General features: G+C 42.3%; 1 protein-coding gene across 8 annotated transcripts in view; it reads right to left on the bottom strand.

Moving 5' to 3' along the window:
• The window catches only part of MTCL1 (microtubule crosslinking factor 1), a 111,644-nt gene extending 93,408 nt beyond the window's left edge, over positions 1-18,236 (bottom strand). For 7 of the 8 annotated variants that reach the window (XM_074821805.1, XM_074821823.1, XM_074821831.1 and 4 more), the window contains exons 1-3: positions 17,800-18,235; positions 6,247-6,471; positions 4,587-4,745 (exon numbers count right to left, since the gene is read on the bottom strand). In XM_074821805.1, coding sequence (XP_074677906.1) covers positions 4,587-4,745; positions 6,247-6,444 — 357 coding nt within the window. In that variant the 5' untranslated portion in view covers positions 6,445-6,471; positions 17,800-18,235. Of the gene's footprint in view, positions 1-4,586; positions 4,746-6,246; positions 6,472-17,799 lie in introns of all 8 variants that reach the window. The other variant, XM_074821795.1, reaches the window with a different exon arrangement.
• Between the last annotated feature and the right edge of the window lie 208 nt (positions 18,237-18,444).

Below are 18,444 nucleotides of genomic sequence, written 5' to 3'. Positions count from 1 at the left end.
CCATGCCTCTTTCTCTTCCCTGGCTCACAACGCCAAACCCAGACAAAGAACACAAGAAAATACACATATAACAGCTGCGAACAAGCGACGGACTCATTCTCCCCACAGGGAACGGGAGTGGGTCCTGCCATCTCAGTGCATTTCTACAATAAGTAGTAAAATTGTTTATTCTTCCCCAGGTACAGAGTTTTTAGACAGGGTTACTCTGAGAGGTATTACTTGCAGGGGAATTAATGATCACTGTACATAAAGGCGCCCAACACTTGCCAAGCATGATTTCATAGTTGCTAAACTTACTAAAGATAGATCATCTAGTTAAGAATTTTTTTTGCTGAGAAAATATAAGGAAGACATTCCCTAGAGATGCCCTGGTGGCTCCAAGGAAATGATGTTTGGGATGGGTTTGATGTTCAGTGGAAGATGTTCAGATCTCAAAGAAAATCCACTTGCTGTTTTCAAGCATTTGAGAAAAGATTTGGTTTTTAGATGCTCAGGAGAAAAATAGTAAGGGTTTTGCACTGGTGCAAAGAAAGGAAACTTTGGAAAGAGTTTTATGAATTCTTGCTGGTTGACCAAATTAAATTCTTAATATACATCAGTATTTCTCATAAGCTGAATTAGAATATTAGGAAGGGGAAATGATGGTTGCAGGGATGTTGCTGAGGTAATCTGTTAGTGATGGAGTAATTTTTTTCTCTCCTGGCAGCCTGTTGACTCAAATGGTGATGTTAATACCCTAGACAACAAGAGAAAAAAAGCAAGCAAGCATTGGTAGTGATATGTGTACTTATTGAATCTGTGAGGGTACATTGCCTGTGCTTCTAAAGTTATAAGGAAGAAGGAGCTTGGTAAGTCACAGAAAATCCTAGCAAGTTCCTAGAAGGGACAGTTCTTAGACATATCCCAGTTTTGCAAGGATATGCTACAAAGAAGTGTTCACAGCGGTAGGAAAACTCTGAAGCTCTGATGGAGAATGCCCAAAAAAGGCATCAGAAGGAGGCCTAAAACCAGTTGAAAAGTTCGCAGTTAAAAAAAAAAAAAAGGTAAGAGTTGAAAAAGGGAAACTGAAAAAGCAGGTGATTGTAATCATGGAAAAAAAATTCAATGAACCACAGTGCTGCAGCAGTTAGAAAAGACTGAAGCAGAAAAACTTGGTACAGTCAGTAAAGTTAAAAAATATTCAGAGATAAAACATTATTAGCTGGTGAAAGAAGTAACTTTGAAAGAATCAGTGGAAGTATTTCAGGCAAGAGTAGCTGAGTGATGAACCTACACAGCAATAAACAAACAAAATCTGAAAAAAAAATAGGAAGCATTATGGGAAAGGAAAGCACCATATTATCTTTTGACTAAGAGGACTGAAAAAAAAGGAAGTAGAGTGGCATGAGAAATCAAAGTGAATGCTAGGGTGCTGAAATAGACATTCAGAGAAGAATGATGTCTAATTGGAAGACATCCGAAGTAGATAAAATCCACAAGTATTGGTTAAAAATCCTTACCAATCCATATCTTAGCTCAAAAATCATCTATAGGAAATGCTGCAAAAGTCTGGAGGGATGGAGCATACTTATGGAAAAAGAAAAAAAAAAAAAAGGAAAGAGGTAGCATTATCCTAATAACCTATAAGTCAGTCACTGAAGATCTGAGAGCTCCTTATTGAAACCATCAGTAAAAACCAGAATATTTTGATGATGGGGAGTGCCTGGCAGATACCAGAACAAAACAAGAGTCTGGATGTGGTTTTGACAGATTATGGAAAAGCTTCTGAAAGCATGTCATGAAACGGGAATCCAGAAGCATCTGGACTGGGGAGGGAAGTGCGTTAGCTATGATACAGCAGTAGAAGAGGAGATAAGAGCACTGTGAAGGACATGGCAGGTGACTTGTCACCCTTCCTCTTTGTTGTAACTTTGCTTCTATTATTTGCAAAGCTGATACACTGAGAAACATTATTTAGTGACAAGAGGAAAGCCTATCTCTTATCTACTTAATACAACAACTTGAAATCACATAGTCAGGGGAAGGCAAAAATTAATTTCCCAGTTAAAACTGCAAGGCTTTTTTGAAGGAAGGACAAAATTTAGACAGAGCAAGCCTGTATATATTTCACATCAGAAAAATCCTGTTGAAAGTAACACAGGAGATTGAAACAGGTACTGGGGTGAAAGAACACAAAACAGCACTAAACACCATAAATGCTAGGAATTCTTCAAAAGATAAAAAATGAAGGTGGCTTTGAAGAAAGAGTGCTTTTAGAGATGCGTACAGTTCCTAAAGATATTTCAGCACGCAAAATATATTAAAGGTAATCAACATATATGCCATCCACTGCAGTGAGAAACTGGACCCAAGAGAATTGTACAGCAGGATAAAGCAGAAGCTAGCACTGAATTAAGCAATAAACCATGAACACGGATGTGAGAAAACCTTTTTATCAGAGGATGATAGAGAAAAAGGGCTGAGCATAGTCAAGGATATTACAGAAAATGAGCATATGGTGACATTGAGCTATATCAGAGAGTGAATACTGTCTAACTGGGTCTTGGGCAACGCTCCAGGACTGGATAGGAAAGACACTCCTTCTAAGTGTCAGCCTTTAGATAGACAAAATGCATAGTAAGGGTGGATTGGGAAGAAGCTACATGGCCTTTGGGTCACTTTTCTCCTGATATCTAAAGCAGTATTTTTCCCACTGGCATGTCTATAATATATTCCTTTAGAGCTTTGTATGCATTAAATGTTCCTAAAGAGGCATGACTTCTGGTAGATATTTGAACACATCTTGAGGTAAGAATTTTTTTTTTTCCAATTTTTCAGCAGTGTTAACAAGGTTGCAAACACATACTTATCTGGCACAGATATCCCTGTGTTTCTCCAACTTTTGGCTCATCTGTCCTTGTGTGACCTACTGAGGACCCAAACCTCTGTCTTCTCACCTACTGTGACCTTGTAAAATTCTGACTCCCAGAGAAACCACCACTCACGGTATGAAAAATCAGACTGTCTCTATTACTGCTACTACTACACCTTATGCTACATCTTGTGCCCTGCTGTGCCTCCAGATCAGCATGAATGCATCCCAACATTCTACCTGCCATCTCCCCTTTCCCTATCCCTTCCAGTCCTTGCCTCTTATGGAGCAAAGTAAGGGTACATTCACTTCAACTTGCAATGCAGAAGGGAGACAGTTGAGTTTGTACCAGAACAGCTGGGCTTCCCTGCCCTGCTAGGCTGCAGCAATCTAGGAAGCACGGTAAATTCAGCCTGGTTAGTGCTAGCTTGAGGCTCCAGCACCACTGGACCAGTTTGTTTCCCACTGCTCACCCACAATTTAGTTTCTCTAACTGCTTAATCCCAAAGACAATCAAGCACTATCTAGTGGACCTGTGTGTTAATCAACAACAAGCAATACATTCGGTACTGTGAATGACATGGTAGTTTTGTATGGAATATAGACTGCAGACCCTGTAACATGGTATTATGTCCATTAAACACAGCATTCACAAATAACATTAAGAAAAAAGAATAGCTAAAACATCATGCAGATTTTACCTTTTGTGTCAGGCTCCTAAGTAATCTAAGCAACACTCATATTTACACTAGCTGATGATCTGTCCTGTTAGGTACAAAATGGTTCAAAACTCTTGCACTGGACTCGTCATAACCCAAATGCACAGAGAAACTAAAGAGGGCTTGTCCTTATAAAACTGAGTCAGTCTTTGTGACAGTTGACTTGCAAACATTGTTTGAAAGATTATAATAACACATAACTGCACCAGCTCTCTAAATCTGACCAAGGCTCAGAGGATAAATGCCTCACTTCATTACGTTTAAATGATCTATCTCAATCTGGTTTAAAACAGAGCAGAGGCTGTGAGCTGCCAGTCTGCTGTACTGTTAAGAGAACAGAAATACCACTACAGACCGGGATGTGGGCTCCGGCAAAGAGCCACATCTAGTATCTGGCTTTCCTTTACTGTCCCCTGCTCCTCAGCTCATTTGCTTCCAAGGATCATCACTTCACCCAGTACGACTACATGTCAGCTCCAATTGAAATGATCCCTTTTCTCAACAGACAGTGTTTCTGCGCCTGAAGTGCAATGTTATTTATACATTACAGACCACATTCCCGCTGCCTAGCTCATGCTGGTGGCTCCCACTGTCACCACTGAAGAGCACCAGCCAAAGCGGCGGCTTGCCTATCTGAAGTACGCTCTCAGAGACGAGTCACGCACACCTCATTTGACTCTCAGATAGGTGGAAGTCCCAGTCTGCATAAAGGAGAGTCAGAGCTAGCTGGAATCAAATCAAAGACAGTTTTGCTCTGAGGAGCCAGTTTAAAATGGGACAGAAGCCTTGTGAGAAGCCCCAGAGAAAAGGCCCAGCATCACTCCTCTACCTCTCTATTGTTTCTAAATTACCAACACATTTGGGACACACCACAAAGGTGAGGAGACCTCCTGGGCAATTGTACAAGCCATATCAGTAGGTGTTTCATGTAAGAGTTAGTCTAAGACATTTGCACGTCAAATTTCCCATCTAACCCAGCAACACTGCTTTGTACGGCTTTCCTGACTATTGCTTACCTCTTTTAACTTGTCCAGCTCATTTTGCAGTGTCTGCTTGGATACTTCCACCTCAATAATTTGCTGCCGAAGGATTTCATTTTCATCTTCTGCTTTAACACGTTTCTCCTCCACACTCTCCAGCTCATGGTGCAGTCTGACAGAAACATCTTTGGCTACCTGGTCAGAAGAGCAGAAACACATGAAGACGATCCATGAGGAGCAACAGCGGCAGTATGTCTCCTACAGTAGGAAGCATATTACATCCCTAGACAGCCAAGAGATTTTTAATTCAATTATGAGACTGTTGATGAAAGACTCCAAGCTTTCCGAGAACCAAAATGAATATTCACTTATAATAAAGAAATCCAAGATGAAAATATATTTGATTACCCTTCTCCAGCTCCCTCTCCACATTACGCTAAGGCAAGGTCATGAACAGCAGGAGGAAATAAGCAGATACCAAACCCACACATCAAAGTCCCAGCATATCACGTCAATAAAACAAAAGATGAGGAATTGTGCTGTAAAGTTGACAGGTCATCGATCATTCATGCAGCAGTCTCATCCACCCAAATTTGCTGCTCTAGCAGCAATCACAACTAGGCAAGAGTGATATTAAAGCGCAGAAATATATGCTAGCTATGGTTTTCTGTGTCCAGCCTAACAAGAATAAATATTTACTCCAAAAACATTTGGAAAGGTGATTCATCATGGAAAATGATGAGTTACTGAATTACAGTAAGTCAGCAAAACCAAAGCAAACAAACTAAAAAAACCCAGTATCTCACTTGAATTTGTGTACAAGATTTTTATTGAGTAACGTATCATTTATATTATGATAAGGTTATAATTTGTTTTCTATCATAAAAGAGAAAATTAGGACTGACATTTTGAAAAATTTGATGACTTGATATGTCACTCTTATTTCCACTGCTGGGAACCAATCATTCCAGTTTCAGAAGGTTTTATGTTTTGCATTTTTAAGTACAAAATGCTTAATAATTCTAGTGGTAAACAGTCCTTCTCTACAGTAGATGTTTTCAAAACATTGCTACAAGATAGCAATATTAAGACAGACAAGTAAAACTAGATAAGCAATGTGCCTATGCAAAGATTAGCCTCGATGGAAACATTTCTGAAAAATACAAAAACTGTTTCAGTATGAACATAATTTTTACAGAATTTGTGTTTTTATGGGAATAGCATTTTGATTCTCTATCTGTCTTGCTAAAATATTGTAAGTCTGTTCCTGTTATGAGTAACTCATTAGGCACTAAGAAATAAAACTTTGACTATTTTTTTTCCAGTTATTTGGCATAAGCAAGAAGAGAAAAGGAAGGAAATGGCACGAATTGGGAAAAGCATTTCAGGTTTTGTTTATACAGTCTTGCAAAGCTACGGTTTCAGTAAAACCAGTAAACCAAAACCCTTTAAATCTTTCAAATGCACAAATGTAACCTGACTGCATTTCTTTCATTTTGAATAAGCACGTTTTTTTACTCACTAACACATCTTTTTATGATGATAAGCTGCATATTTGTTCTCCACTGCAGAAGGAGGAAATCGGTCCTGAAGTTTGGAAAACTATTGCCTGTTTCATGTGTCACCCTCACTTCCATTGCAGGGAGCCAAATCCTGGTCTACTCTCTTTCGCTGTGAATATGAATCTCTCACCCACCTTTAAATCTTGTTCCAGGCTCCTAATGAGCTCTCCATCCACATGGCCCGTTTGTGCAACTTTCAAGCTTTTCTGTTCTGCTTTCCTGAGACGATATTGCAGAATGCGGCAATTCTTGTTTGCCCGGTCCAGCTCTCGCCGGAGCTCCTGCAGCTGGTAAACATCTTCCTCTAAATAGCTGTCACGCATTTCTTCCATTTCAGCCCGAAGTTCATCCAACTCATCCTGTGAGAAGCCAAAACAGTGCTCCATCATACCTCTAATCTCACCCATGGGAGCAAAATAGGAAACATGCTCACTAGGATACCATATTAATGAAGTGATACAGATTGCAACATGCAGCTCCAGAAGTCACAGAAACAGAAGTTTTACCCCAACCTTGACTAATTATGATGAACTAAATTAATGAACACTTGTTACATTTCTTACAATTGCTTGTATAATTAAACACAGACCTGATGCTTATCTGTCTCCTGAAACTGGTAACACCTTCATTTTACCATCTCTAATTAAAATAAAAGTGCTTAAGACTCTGCCACCATCTGAACGGATTCCTTGCTTTATCTGACTACAGTAAACCTAGTTAACCAAGTTACCTCAGCATCTCTGTGTGATGTGCCTTTTCAATAACTTCCTAAAGCACTTCCTAAAAATTAAATCGTCCCTTGAAAACTTTAATGAATCTTTACACCAAATACTGAACTGCTCCATATGAAAATGCTGTCCCATCTGAGCCTAGCACTGTGCACACACATTTCAATAACAGGACCATACGGACAAAATAAAACCTGTGCCTATGGGAATAACCTGGTCATTCTTTTCTGGGCATCATGAACTGTCCCAATTCCATATTAAACCATGAGCAGCACACGCACTCTAAAGTCAGATTGGAAGACTTACGGCTGAACAGGATAAGCTCTATCATTCCCATTTGTTTAATCTGTGCATGACTGAAGCTCCAGAGCTAAAACTCTTATAAAGGTCTTCCAAGCACAGGGGTACAAACCATTAAACTACTGCGTGAAAGGAAAACTATGACTCTACTAACTTTGACCAAAGTTGGGGTGTGTGTGGGGGGTGGAAATCAAGAAAAAGAGCCAGAAGGAGTATATTTGAAATGAACTATTAATTTTTAAATGTGTTCTTTAAAATTGCATAAAGACCAAATTTTCTGTGGAAAACATAGCTTAAATAAGATTCAAGGAGAACTTGCACTGGGGCTAGCTGCACTGCCACCTCACTTCAGACCTGTAAATGACACTTGACATACCAAGAATGGCTAGAGAATATTTCACACTTCTATTGGGTGGAAAAGACACTACTATGGAGTTAGCTCCCTTGACAAAGCCCCCCTGCCCCAGATTGGACCATCCCTGTCCAGTCCCTCCATGAACACGTCTGCCTACACTCCCCTGGTAGTCCTCTCAACCATTCCTCCTTCCCATGGCCTAACTGGATGGCCAGTCATGTTTTTCTCCGCGTTCATCTTGCTCCACCAGAGCTTTAGTAACAAATGAGGGACATATCTTGTCTCTGAGCACAGTCTTGACCAAAGGAAGATGTGATGAACTTCTTTAGCTTCGTTAGCATAGCTCTGTTAGAATGATAGTGTTACTCCTACCAAAATCCCAACCATGTCCCAACATACAACTATGTTTTAACTTCAGTTAGTTGAACCAGCGTAAGTCAAATTTTGGGTAAGCACAAGGCTTGTTATGTCCAAAATGACCACTCTGAGCTCAGCAGAGAGGCTTTGCTCCACCAGTACAGCCCTCCCAGGTCTCTCCACACAGCTCTTCCTAGATGCTCAGAAAGTGTTCTCACAAGACCACTAGATCATACACATTCTCAGTATATTCAGATTTGTGCTGTAAGGGCATCCTGTCCCACAATCTCCCTGGAACAGCTGCAGGAGTAGGATATTTGTGTGGATGGAGAAGCTCAAGGGTTACACCCCAGTAAGCTGGACCATGCTCATGCCATACACTGTCTGAAAAGCAATAGTGTAGGCACAGTAACAGAAGTTACACTTGCAGCAATGACACCCTCAGAAGTTGCAAACACATTAATTAACCAAAACCAGCAGCCTGCAAGGAAGCAAATGAGCTCTGCAGACCAAACCCAGCAGGATTCTTTCAAAACAATTTATGGTCCAGGCCCTATCTACTCCTCCTCATGGTACAGGCAAATACTCTGGCCATATCAACACACCAATGAAGTTTTGATAAATGATTGATATTTTTAAAAAGAAAAACATAGCAATGTATGGTTGAGTGAATTGGGGAGTAGACCTGGTTTTCTTTTTAATGTACACACTTTTTCACTATGCTTCACGTTTATAGACACTTTCAAGAGGTAAAGTAAAAGTTTACCCAGTAATAATAGAGATACAGAAGAAAATGTCAGGTTTTAGAAACTGGTTAGAGAGTAGCAGTGGCTTTTGAACCTAAGAAAAGGAGTACACTTATGTGTTACCAGTTTATTAACTAGGTATTTTGGCTAAGGTACTCAGACCAAAAGTACAGTCTTTACCTGTCAAAGCCCTCTGGGATGAACAGGACCAGAGTTATTGCTTATGGCTGTCCAGAGACTCTGGAGTTGAGTCTACCTCAACTAGATTTAAGTTCAATTAACTTTTTAATATCATCTTCAGAATGCTAATGTTAGATTGATAATTTGGTTGTAAATTGAGAATTTTGAAACACAAACCCACAATAAAGGAAAACATCTGTCATCACCAAATTAATGAGATCTGGTTTATAATCTGATGTTTATATTTAAGAACTAAGCAATGGCTTTCATGTGTTAAGTGGCCTGCAAAGAGCAATTATAATGTTATTGTTCATCTCTTAAACTTCCTCCTTATCTACATCACATTTTTGGAATTAGTAAATCTGGTTGGTTTCTAAAGACAAATAATCCACAATATTGGACTTCAAAGCATTTATTACAACCAAATTTGGAAAGTGAAACTCACATAATTTTAAACAACCCAATCCCTGAAATAGTCATCCTATTGAAACTGAATATTCCCAAATCCTCTCAGTGGGCATGGGAGCTCTCCCAGACTTAAGAGTCACTCTGTCTCCGCTGGAGACTTGAATCCAATGTCTTTCCTCCCACCAAAGAAGTGTCCCAAAGAGCTGCAAGCACTGGCATGAGCTATATTTCAGGAGATAGGCCTGTCTTTTACCTCCAGAAAAAATGAAGTTTTTGCAGTCTCCCTTAACAGCACAATTCTGAGTTTGCCAGTCTGCGATTTTTTTTGTTATGCTTGCCTCTGGTTTTGGTTATAAATACAGAGTTTGCTTTTCTCTAGTGTAATATTGCAGATAAAATAAAATTTAGGATACAATCAAGAAAGCTGTACTTTAAAACCTCACAGTTCTCCTCTTGGACTTTTTTTTTGACTGAATTGAGCTTATTTTCCACACTTAACTTTTTTTCTACTCCTAAAACTGTCCTATAGAAATCACTGTGTCCCAACCCCTTGCATTTAGGAATATAGCATCCTTTGGAGGAGCTTTAAAACATGGCAACATACATGCAAACACAATGAGGGCACAAACAATTTTGACCATATAAGGAGCAGAAACCTCATGGTATGGGCTGTACACAGCACCAGCCTGCTTTCTGCTGTATTACAGCAGTGCCTGGGGCTTGGACCTACATAGTCTGTCCAGCCCAGGGAGCAAAAACCCAGATGGGACAGATTAAATCTTTTTGAGGAGCAAGATGAAGCCCTATTTTTATATATCAAAAATATATATGCAGGAGCATGTCATCTCTGAAACGTCAAATTGTAGGAAAATAAGATGTCGTTCAGATTTTGTATGACAGCATACAGTTATAGATGCTGAGATAATCTTTTACTAGTTATAATAAAGACATAATCTTGCTCTCAAATACAGGCCACAAAATCAGTGGCAAGGGTGTAGATGCTTCCAGTTCATAACAGTTTATTCTCCTTGGTCAGTACTTGTGATTCTGCTGTAGACGCTGAAACCTTGTGTTAGCCTCTCCTAAGTCAGAGCTGTTACTATTACACCTACAAAACCAGGACAGCTTAAACTCCTCTTCTAAAGCCATGCATGCACACAAACCAGAGGAAGCTAAGTTAAAGACCCAGAGAAGCAGAAATTACAACTGAAACTATGATGGTCCTACTTCTTAAACTGGCAAACGTACCGCTTTGAAGGAAAACATGTCAGTCATTAGTGAAATCAAAGGTAAATGCAGAAAAAAAAAGCCAGAAAAAAAAAAGCCAGAACCTTAAAAATCCCAAACTCAGTAGTTTGCAGAAAAGATGCTTTGGTTGTGAGGCAGTTGGAAATACTAGATAAACAAAATCGCTGACCTCATTAAAATGTATTGTTCTTATTACTATTATTATTTGTGGGTGAGAATTAAAACTCTCTCTCTCAAGAGGTGTTGACTTTCATACCATGGACATTAAAATTGTAAAACTGAAGAAAGAGATCAGAATAGGCATATAAAAGTAATTACAACAAACAACTAAGAAAGTGGCCATCCCTCTTTGTGCATCTAAAAAATGGGGAGCCTGCTCCCTTCCTTTAACAGGGGGGACCTGCTTCAGAATCCTGAAGTGGCAATTGAAATCAGGAGGTTAAGTGCTAGCATAAGAAGCTTCATTTTGCTGTACATTCCTGTAGGGGATGAGAGCCTCCTCTTGATCCCTTTTAATTTAGTGGTAATTATATGATTACCTTCAGTAAGAACAGCACCAGGCAGAGAGTCCTGGAAGAAAGAATATTGTTTAGGAAAAAGCTAAACTGCTTTTCTTTCTAGATGTCACCCTGGTCATCAGAAAGAACAAATGGAAGTGTGGGAAAAAAAATAACTTTCTACTGGCAGCTCTTTCCAAATTTGCAGTAGAAATCCAACTTGCTCATGCTCCTGAGTCTAACCGCTTATGGTTTCAGCTACTTGGCCTAAATTACTTCCTAAAGGCTAATTATTTGGGGTCTAATAGGGATCACTCGTCTGCGATTCACGGGGTGGCTATATGAACACAGGGTCACACTCAAATAGCTGGCTCCATTTGCGGGATTCTCTTAGACTTCAGTGCAAAAGCAACAGAATTAGGATTCACTGTTTCCCTGTCAGTCTACCAAGACAAGGTGAATTGGCTGAAAGCGGAAAGCCTGTGTGCAGTTTACATTGCTGCATAGCCCAAATACATACTGATGCTGTAATTTCACATCTGTACGGTACAAATTGAAGGCTTGCCTCTCAGGAGAGAAGCCATTATCTCATTAATACCTTTACTGATGTCATGCTTGTTTATTGTTGATTTAATTTATAATGAAATATAATTAAGGGTAAATTATAGGAATATGCCTTGTTTAGGATTCTTAGAGGAAAAAAAAAAAAAAAAAGAGGAGAGAGAGAGAGAGTCAGGCCATGCATCTATTACACTAAGTAACCCATACACATATGAGTCATTCTTACTGAAGTGACCTGGAAGACTTGTACAACTGATGGGCTGTGTCTACCCAGCCAGTCTGGTTGAGATCCGTGATGAGGTTTGAAAGTAAATTTTCCAATCATCCCCACCAACTGCACACTCATTCAGCCCACAAAGCACACAAGAACCAGACTCCTGAAATAAAATAGAGAGACCTATGCTCCAAGGGTGAACCAAATGGGCACCATTACTCGAGTCCTCTGGACAACTTTAAGACACATGCATGATGAGAATGTTTCATTCAAGACACTAGACTAAATGCAGTCCACAGTAAGACCCCCTAAACTGCATATAAAGAGGTAGATGTCTCAGCACCAGCTGAGTCGAGGTCGGTCTGCTCATCTACCCTCACTGAGCTGATAATTACTGGCTAATATAGAAAAAGCTCTTAACTGAGAGTGTGAATAGAGACTAAACACTGGAACCCAACCACAAGTCAAAAAGAAAAAAAAAGGAATTTTGAAAGTTATTCTCAGGGAGAAATTACATGCAGAAAATAGCATAAAAGATGTATGGATGATGAATTCTCTACTATGCATTTACAGTTACATATATTAGCAGATTGAAGGTCTTTAGGCTCCACTGAATTAGAACGCATCAATGTCCCGAAGGTATATACTAACTTGGAAACATTTGCAAACTAGGAAGACAAAAACATATAAATCCAATAAATTGTACTGTATTTAAGCAAATGCAAGTGAAGGATGCAATTCAATTGCCTATGTAAAAAATGTAAGTATTAATTTAGCCAAAAGTCATATTTATAGATTATGCCAGTATTATTTTCTAAATAAAAGGTTATTTAATATACATTAAATCAAATGAGGGGAGAGTGAGGAAGAGAGGAGGGGCAGAAGTTACAGTGGGTAGTTGCTATCGCGCTGGCAAATCCGGAAGTTCTAGAAAGTCCTTGATAAATCTAAGATTCGTGAACTGCAATTTTACGTAATCTGTTTTCGTATTTTAAATATCTCCAAGTATCTGTATGTAGGAGATGCTGCTGCTAAGAAATAAACACATCCCCCATATCACTTTACAACAGTACTGCAGTAGGAATAAATATGCTCTTAAAAGGCTTTGGTTGAGAAGAAAGCAACAACCACTATTTTTGCTTCTTGCAAATTTGTTAATGAACCTGAAGTCCTTGGGCCCCTGATATTATTGTTTAGCTCTCAAACCAAATTACATTATAAGTCATGCACTGATTCAATGTTATTTGAAGCTTGTGCATGAAACAAGACCAGAACTGAAAAACTGTAGGACTGTGTGCACCTGTTGACTTAAGGGCTGGTTTAAAGTTTGCAGGATCTGAAAGAGGGAGCAGCATCTGGCAGCTTTTCTGCTTCATTCAAATACTAGCCCCAGTATTGTTTCAACACACTTCCTTGGCTGGGGCAGTTGAAGTCCTTTGAGCAGTCATCTAGCTGGTGCCACACTGAGTCGTTTATTGAGGGCCACTGAGGGAGACTGTTGTCTGGCACATCACACAGCTAACCCCCTCCAGGCAGCACAGGGGTTCACAGGGACGCAGCTGGGGCTAAGGAGGCACGTGGCCATGCTATTCTTCCCCAAAGTGACATTTCCCTCCGACAGCTGACCATCCCTCCGGCCGAGCCTGGCGACGTGGGTTATATATCCTTCTGGGCAGGGTTATCACCTCCGTTCTCTTTGGGACTGCTGGTCACCAGGCGGGAAAAGCAGCATGTCAAGCAGAGATGGGGGACAAGCTTTGTTTTGCTAACCCCAGTAACCCTCACTAAACAGAAAAAAATTGGTCCCATTGCTTCGCATCATTTTTGCTCTGCAAAACCCTTTGACATACACAACTCCCTGCAGGCTAATAAAAGAAATGGTGGTATTACTCCTTATGAGTTCATCTTAAGCCTATGGTCTCAAAGATCTACAGTTTCAAGGGAGCTGAGCTATACAATGTAACCTCATATGACACACTGTGATTTTAAACAAAAACGAACATCCTTTAGAGGTATCAGAGTGGAATAAGGGGCCTGGAGTGGCCCCTTATTCAATTTATATCCAGCATATATCTCAGATAAAAATGAGTATTTAAAAAAAAAAAAAAAAACAAACCAAGATAAACAAGACAGTTATCTAATAAATCCAAGATAGTGTAAAATATATTTTTGAGCTAGTCCACACCGTAGCAGCAGTTCTGGCATGTTGAACTTACACCAACACACGCACAAAGAGAAGGCCCAGCAACGCAAAGCAGAGCAAGCACCAGTTTCGTTTTAAGGGCTGTACGAAGTGTTATGCCTCACGTAGGAGGCTGCTTTCACACTGTGGCCATGAACGATGTAAACAGAAAAGGGGCATGTGTCATGACTAAAATACCACTGCTGTTTCTGCTAGCATGTTTATTTAATTAAAACAGTCTGAATTAAACTTTGCCTGAGATAAAGCAAGAACATTTTTAATTGCTAAAATTTGGGTCCTCTTCCTTAGGATCCCTCATCCTTTAGAGGGCTCTACACCACAAAGAGTTGCTTTCAAAGTTTCCCAAGGACTTGCATAGTGCATAATGCTTCTTCACGTGCTGGACACTTTAAAGTAATCTTGAAAAACAACCACTTGTGTGGGCAGCATTTTGCTATTACTAACATGACTAGCTAGCAATAACTAAAACTTTACCTTCCACTAGCACTTACTGATGACCTCCCAGCTCCACCAAGTCAGGCAGCACGACATAATTTCTCTCTTACACATCAACAAATAAGTGATACCTTTTAAATGCTACTGTATTATTACAGTCTTCCCCTCATAGGTAGCTGAAATAAGGTTACAGAAGAAATATATGAAATTTAAATCAATGATGATATTTCACAGGGGCAGTAGATGAGAGACTTCCCAATGTAAACACTTCTCAGTCACTTCTAACTTTACAGATAGCTGGCCCCTGTTGGAGCCAAAGTCTCATCTAGGGTAAAATCACAGTCCCTGGAAATATATAAGGTGGTAACATCGTATCAGGTTGAGATCTGGCTCACAGTATATGAAGTCTGAGACCTTTGCAGCACCAACAGTTTGTTCTGCGCAGGCTTCCATGGAGCATTCTGGAAGACTTTCTAGCACTTCTTGAGTAGAAATAAAAACAAACGATTGTGTTTGTTTTGTTTTTTCTGGTAGACCTTTAATCTCCAGCAGTCATTAGCACTAAGTCTATATACACTATGTTCTATAGCCTATGGTCCAGACATGTGAAAGATACGTGAAGGACCCTCCTATGTGAAAGATAAACTTCCCTGAAACAGGATTTAAAAGTATGTGCACTTACTGTTGCACTCCAGCTGCAGGGAGGGATAAGGCAGAGTGAAAGCTACAAAATTCAGCATATGGCCACGCTCAGGAAATTAACAGTCTCTTCTGGGATTTTTCTAATCATTTGTCTATTTACAGATAACAGCTTCCCGGTTATCCCTTAGCCCCTTCCAGTTAAAGGAAAACACAGCTTGCTCCAATACCAACCAAAAGAACTGTGTTGTAAAAAACACGACAAACCAACCCATGAGTAAACAACTCGGGCAATGCTGTGGTTTTAATTTGCAGATGGTTTTTACAGGTTTCCCCAGGAAAGGAAAATGAAGTTTGGAAATTCTCCTGATAACTTTTGCAGCACCGGCCTGTTTCCAACCACTTCGAGAGAGAACCAGAACTGCTAAGACTTCATGCACCCAGGTGGTCAAGGAGAGCAGACAGAGCAGACTCATTCCCCTCACAAGAGGCGATAGCGTGAGCTCGTGGCTTTCCAGGCACCTGGACATGCCCACTGGAAGTCAGCTCAGATACAGAGCCCCAAGACACCAGTCTGCGTTATCCTACTGGTCCCAGAAATACTTGTAGCCTAAAAAAGGCGTAATCCAAATCAAAGAAGTTGCTATAGACGGATATATCAAGGTGAAAGACCTGAAGACACTGTTGTACAGGGTGAGAAGTTTGAAACGATGTAGAACAAAGTTCTTTACCTAGGACTTGCCAATGTCAATCAGGTCCCATGATCAGAAAGTCCCTCAGGTGGGACTCCCTAACAGTGGTTGGTTCTAGACAATTCAGACAAACTTTTTTTTTCAGTTTCCCATAGTTAAAAATTACTTTCGGCATGAAACAGGAGGCTTAACACATTCTTCATAATGGGTTAAAGTTTAAGTACTATAATTGTGCAAAACCTGTAATGCAAAGAGGTGCTCCTGGGCTTTCGGCCTCCACAGCTTTTAATGGCAGTACCAGTTTACTTACTCCTAAAGCAATTCCTATTATCAATTCTGATTTCATTACATCTCTTGTCTCTGGGCTGTCAAGTAGAACAGAAGCTTCTGATAAAGGTTCTCTATGCTGCTCATAATTTTCTAGACTATTATGTTTCCCTAATAAACTCCAGAGTTTTCCATCCAATGAGTGCTATAAAAGCTTTGCTGTGCACCAATAATTTTTATTGGTCTAGTATTATCCTTTTCTAGATGACCAGCAGTGCCCACAGTATTTCAGGTACACCCACTGATCTGTGTAACAGCTACACATCTTTAAAACATTATAATGTTTTGTTATTCTCTGCTCGGTTCCCACTGAAATCTAGCATAATTTTTGTCTGCAGTTTTCACATTGAGCATTGCTCCTTCTCTCATGATGCTCCTGAGTTAACACAATGCATTTAAAACCCAGAGAAGTGCATACTCAGTCCTTCTTCTCTCCAAGTGCTTCAAATGTTCAATATTGAGATTTATTTCCCACCCTCTGCCTTCATTTTTCACTCATTCCTCAGGAATGATTAAGAGATTAAGTGATTAAGTTCTGTCTGGTCTTTGCTGGGCTTGACTTAAGATAAAAAAAACTTCATGTCATCTGAAAATTTTGCTGTATCATTGCTGGTTCCTTTTTCCAGTTCATTAAGTGGCACCAGACCCAGCAAAGAACCTTGCAGCACCCCTGCTGTTAACCTTTTGCTGTGCTGAACATCGTTTCTTGTCCCCTAGCCAAAACCCCTTAACAAGCCCAGTCTTTACCACTTGCCTCTCCCAAGGTTATACTCAACTCCAATCCTTATCAAAGCAAAACTCCCATGGATTTCCATGGTCATTTTGCTTGACAACAGGGTGTTTGCAAAATCAGGGAACAAAGATTGTTCTCACCAGCAGCAGAGTTAAATGGTACAGTAGCTGTGGTTACATGATTATCTCAGTTTATCTTATTTATAGATCTTTATGGATGTAGCCTCTTTGCTGTGCCAAAAGATCAGATTGTAAGTGCAAGTCCAACTAAAGGTTCTCGCAGGTCAACCCCGCTCAGAGCATGCCTGAATTTAGCTCTTCAGTTTCTCGGAGGATGAACGCACATACTTTTCGACCTGTACAAGGATGCAGTGACACTTTTACTGCTGCTCTTGTTATTCTCTTAGTACTTCCCAAGGAGTGGCTTGTCTTTCCAGTGATAAAGGAACACAATAAACAGCGTAATGCTGTCGTCCTTTCCACATCAAATGAGGGAACCGGTTTCTCTGACTTTTTCTTTTTTTTTTTTTTTTTTTTAAAGGGCGATATTGAGGAAAACCGTTCCTGGAAAGCACGATCTTGCAAACGGGCAGAGTGTTTGCGGTGTTTTAGAAAGAGTTGGGGTTTGCTGAGCTACCAGCACGGCAACCGAACGTAACGCTGCCACAGTACGTGTTGCACCCGACTTAACGACCATCCAGCGTCCGCAAATCGGGCTTTTGCAGGGAGCCGCGATCACACTCTTAAGCCCCATATCGGCCCTTAAGCCGTGCCATGGCCCCGCGTCGCGGGGGAGCGCCGAGGCGCCCGGCTGGCTGCTCCCTGCCTCTAGAATCGGGTGACATCGGGTGACATCGGGCACTTGGTCCCGCGGGGACAGGGGTGTGTGGGGTGTCCCACGGAAGGTGACTTCAGACTGCGCGAATCCACTCGCCGCCGCCAGCGCGGACCCCGCAACCCGGGGCAGGAGGGGGCTGCGCCGCCCCCGCTGCCTCCGCGTCCCCTTGGCTGCCCCCCTGCCCGGGCGGGGACCCGCCGCGGCCGGGCTCCGCGGGCGCTGCTCACCTTGAGGTACTCGTTCTCCGAGCGCAGCTCCTCCACCTCCCGCTGCAGTTCCTCCGGGGCCGCCGCCGGCGGCTCCCCGCAGCTCGGGGCTCGCCCCCCGCCAGGGGCCGCGGGCGGCGGCTCCCCGCGGGGGCCGGGGGGCGGCGGGGCTCCGCGCCCGGGGCCGGTGCGGGTCGGCTCGGCGGCGGGCGGGGCGGCGGGCGGCTCCCGCTCCCGGTCGCTGGAGCCGGTGCCGGACTCGGCGTCGCTGCTGGCGGCCGGGGCCAGGCGCTGCTCGTCGGAGAGCGGCTCGGAGGGGCAGTCGGAGAGGTCGGAGCTGCTGTCCGTGTGGCCGACGCGGGCCAGCGCCGCCGCCGCATGGCCGCTGCCCGCCGCGGCGCCGCGCTTCCCCTTCCTCCCCTTACCGGGCGGCGGGGCCGCCTCGCCGCCGGGCTGCCGACCCCCGCCCCGGCCGCCGGGGCCCGGCTCCGGCCCGCGGGCCGCCCGCTTGGCGCAGGGGGCGGCCTTGGCGCCCGCCCTGCCGGCGGCGGTGGCGGCGGCCTTGCCCCCGGGGGCGGCGGGGCGGCGGGAGAGGCGGCCCGGCGCCGCCAGGAGCCCCACGGCCGGCGGGTGGGCGCCCGGGTGCGGCGAGGGGGGCGCCCGGCC

This window comes from Strix aluco, chromosome 1 (assembly GCF_031877795.1).
Source record: "Strix aluco isolate bStrAlu1 chromosome 1, bStrAlu1.hap1, whole genome shotgun sequence".
NCBI classification, from domain to species: Eukaryota; Metazoa; Chordata; class Aves; order Strigiformes; family Strigidae; genus Strix; species Strix aluco.
The sequence above is the reverse complement of the archived record's forward strand: the minus strand, read 5'-3'. Positions and strand labels throughout refer to the sequence as shown.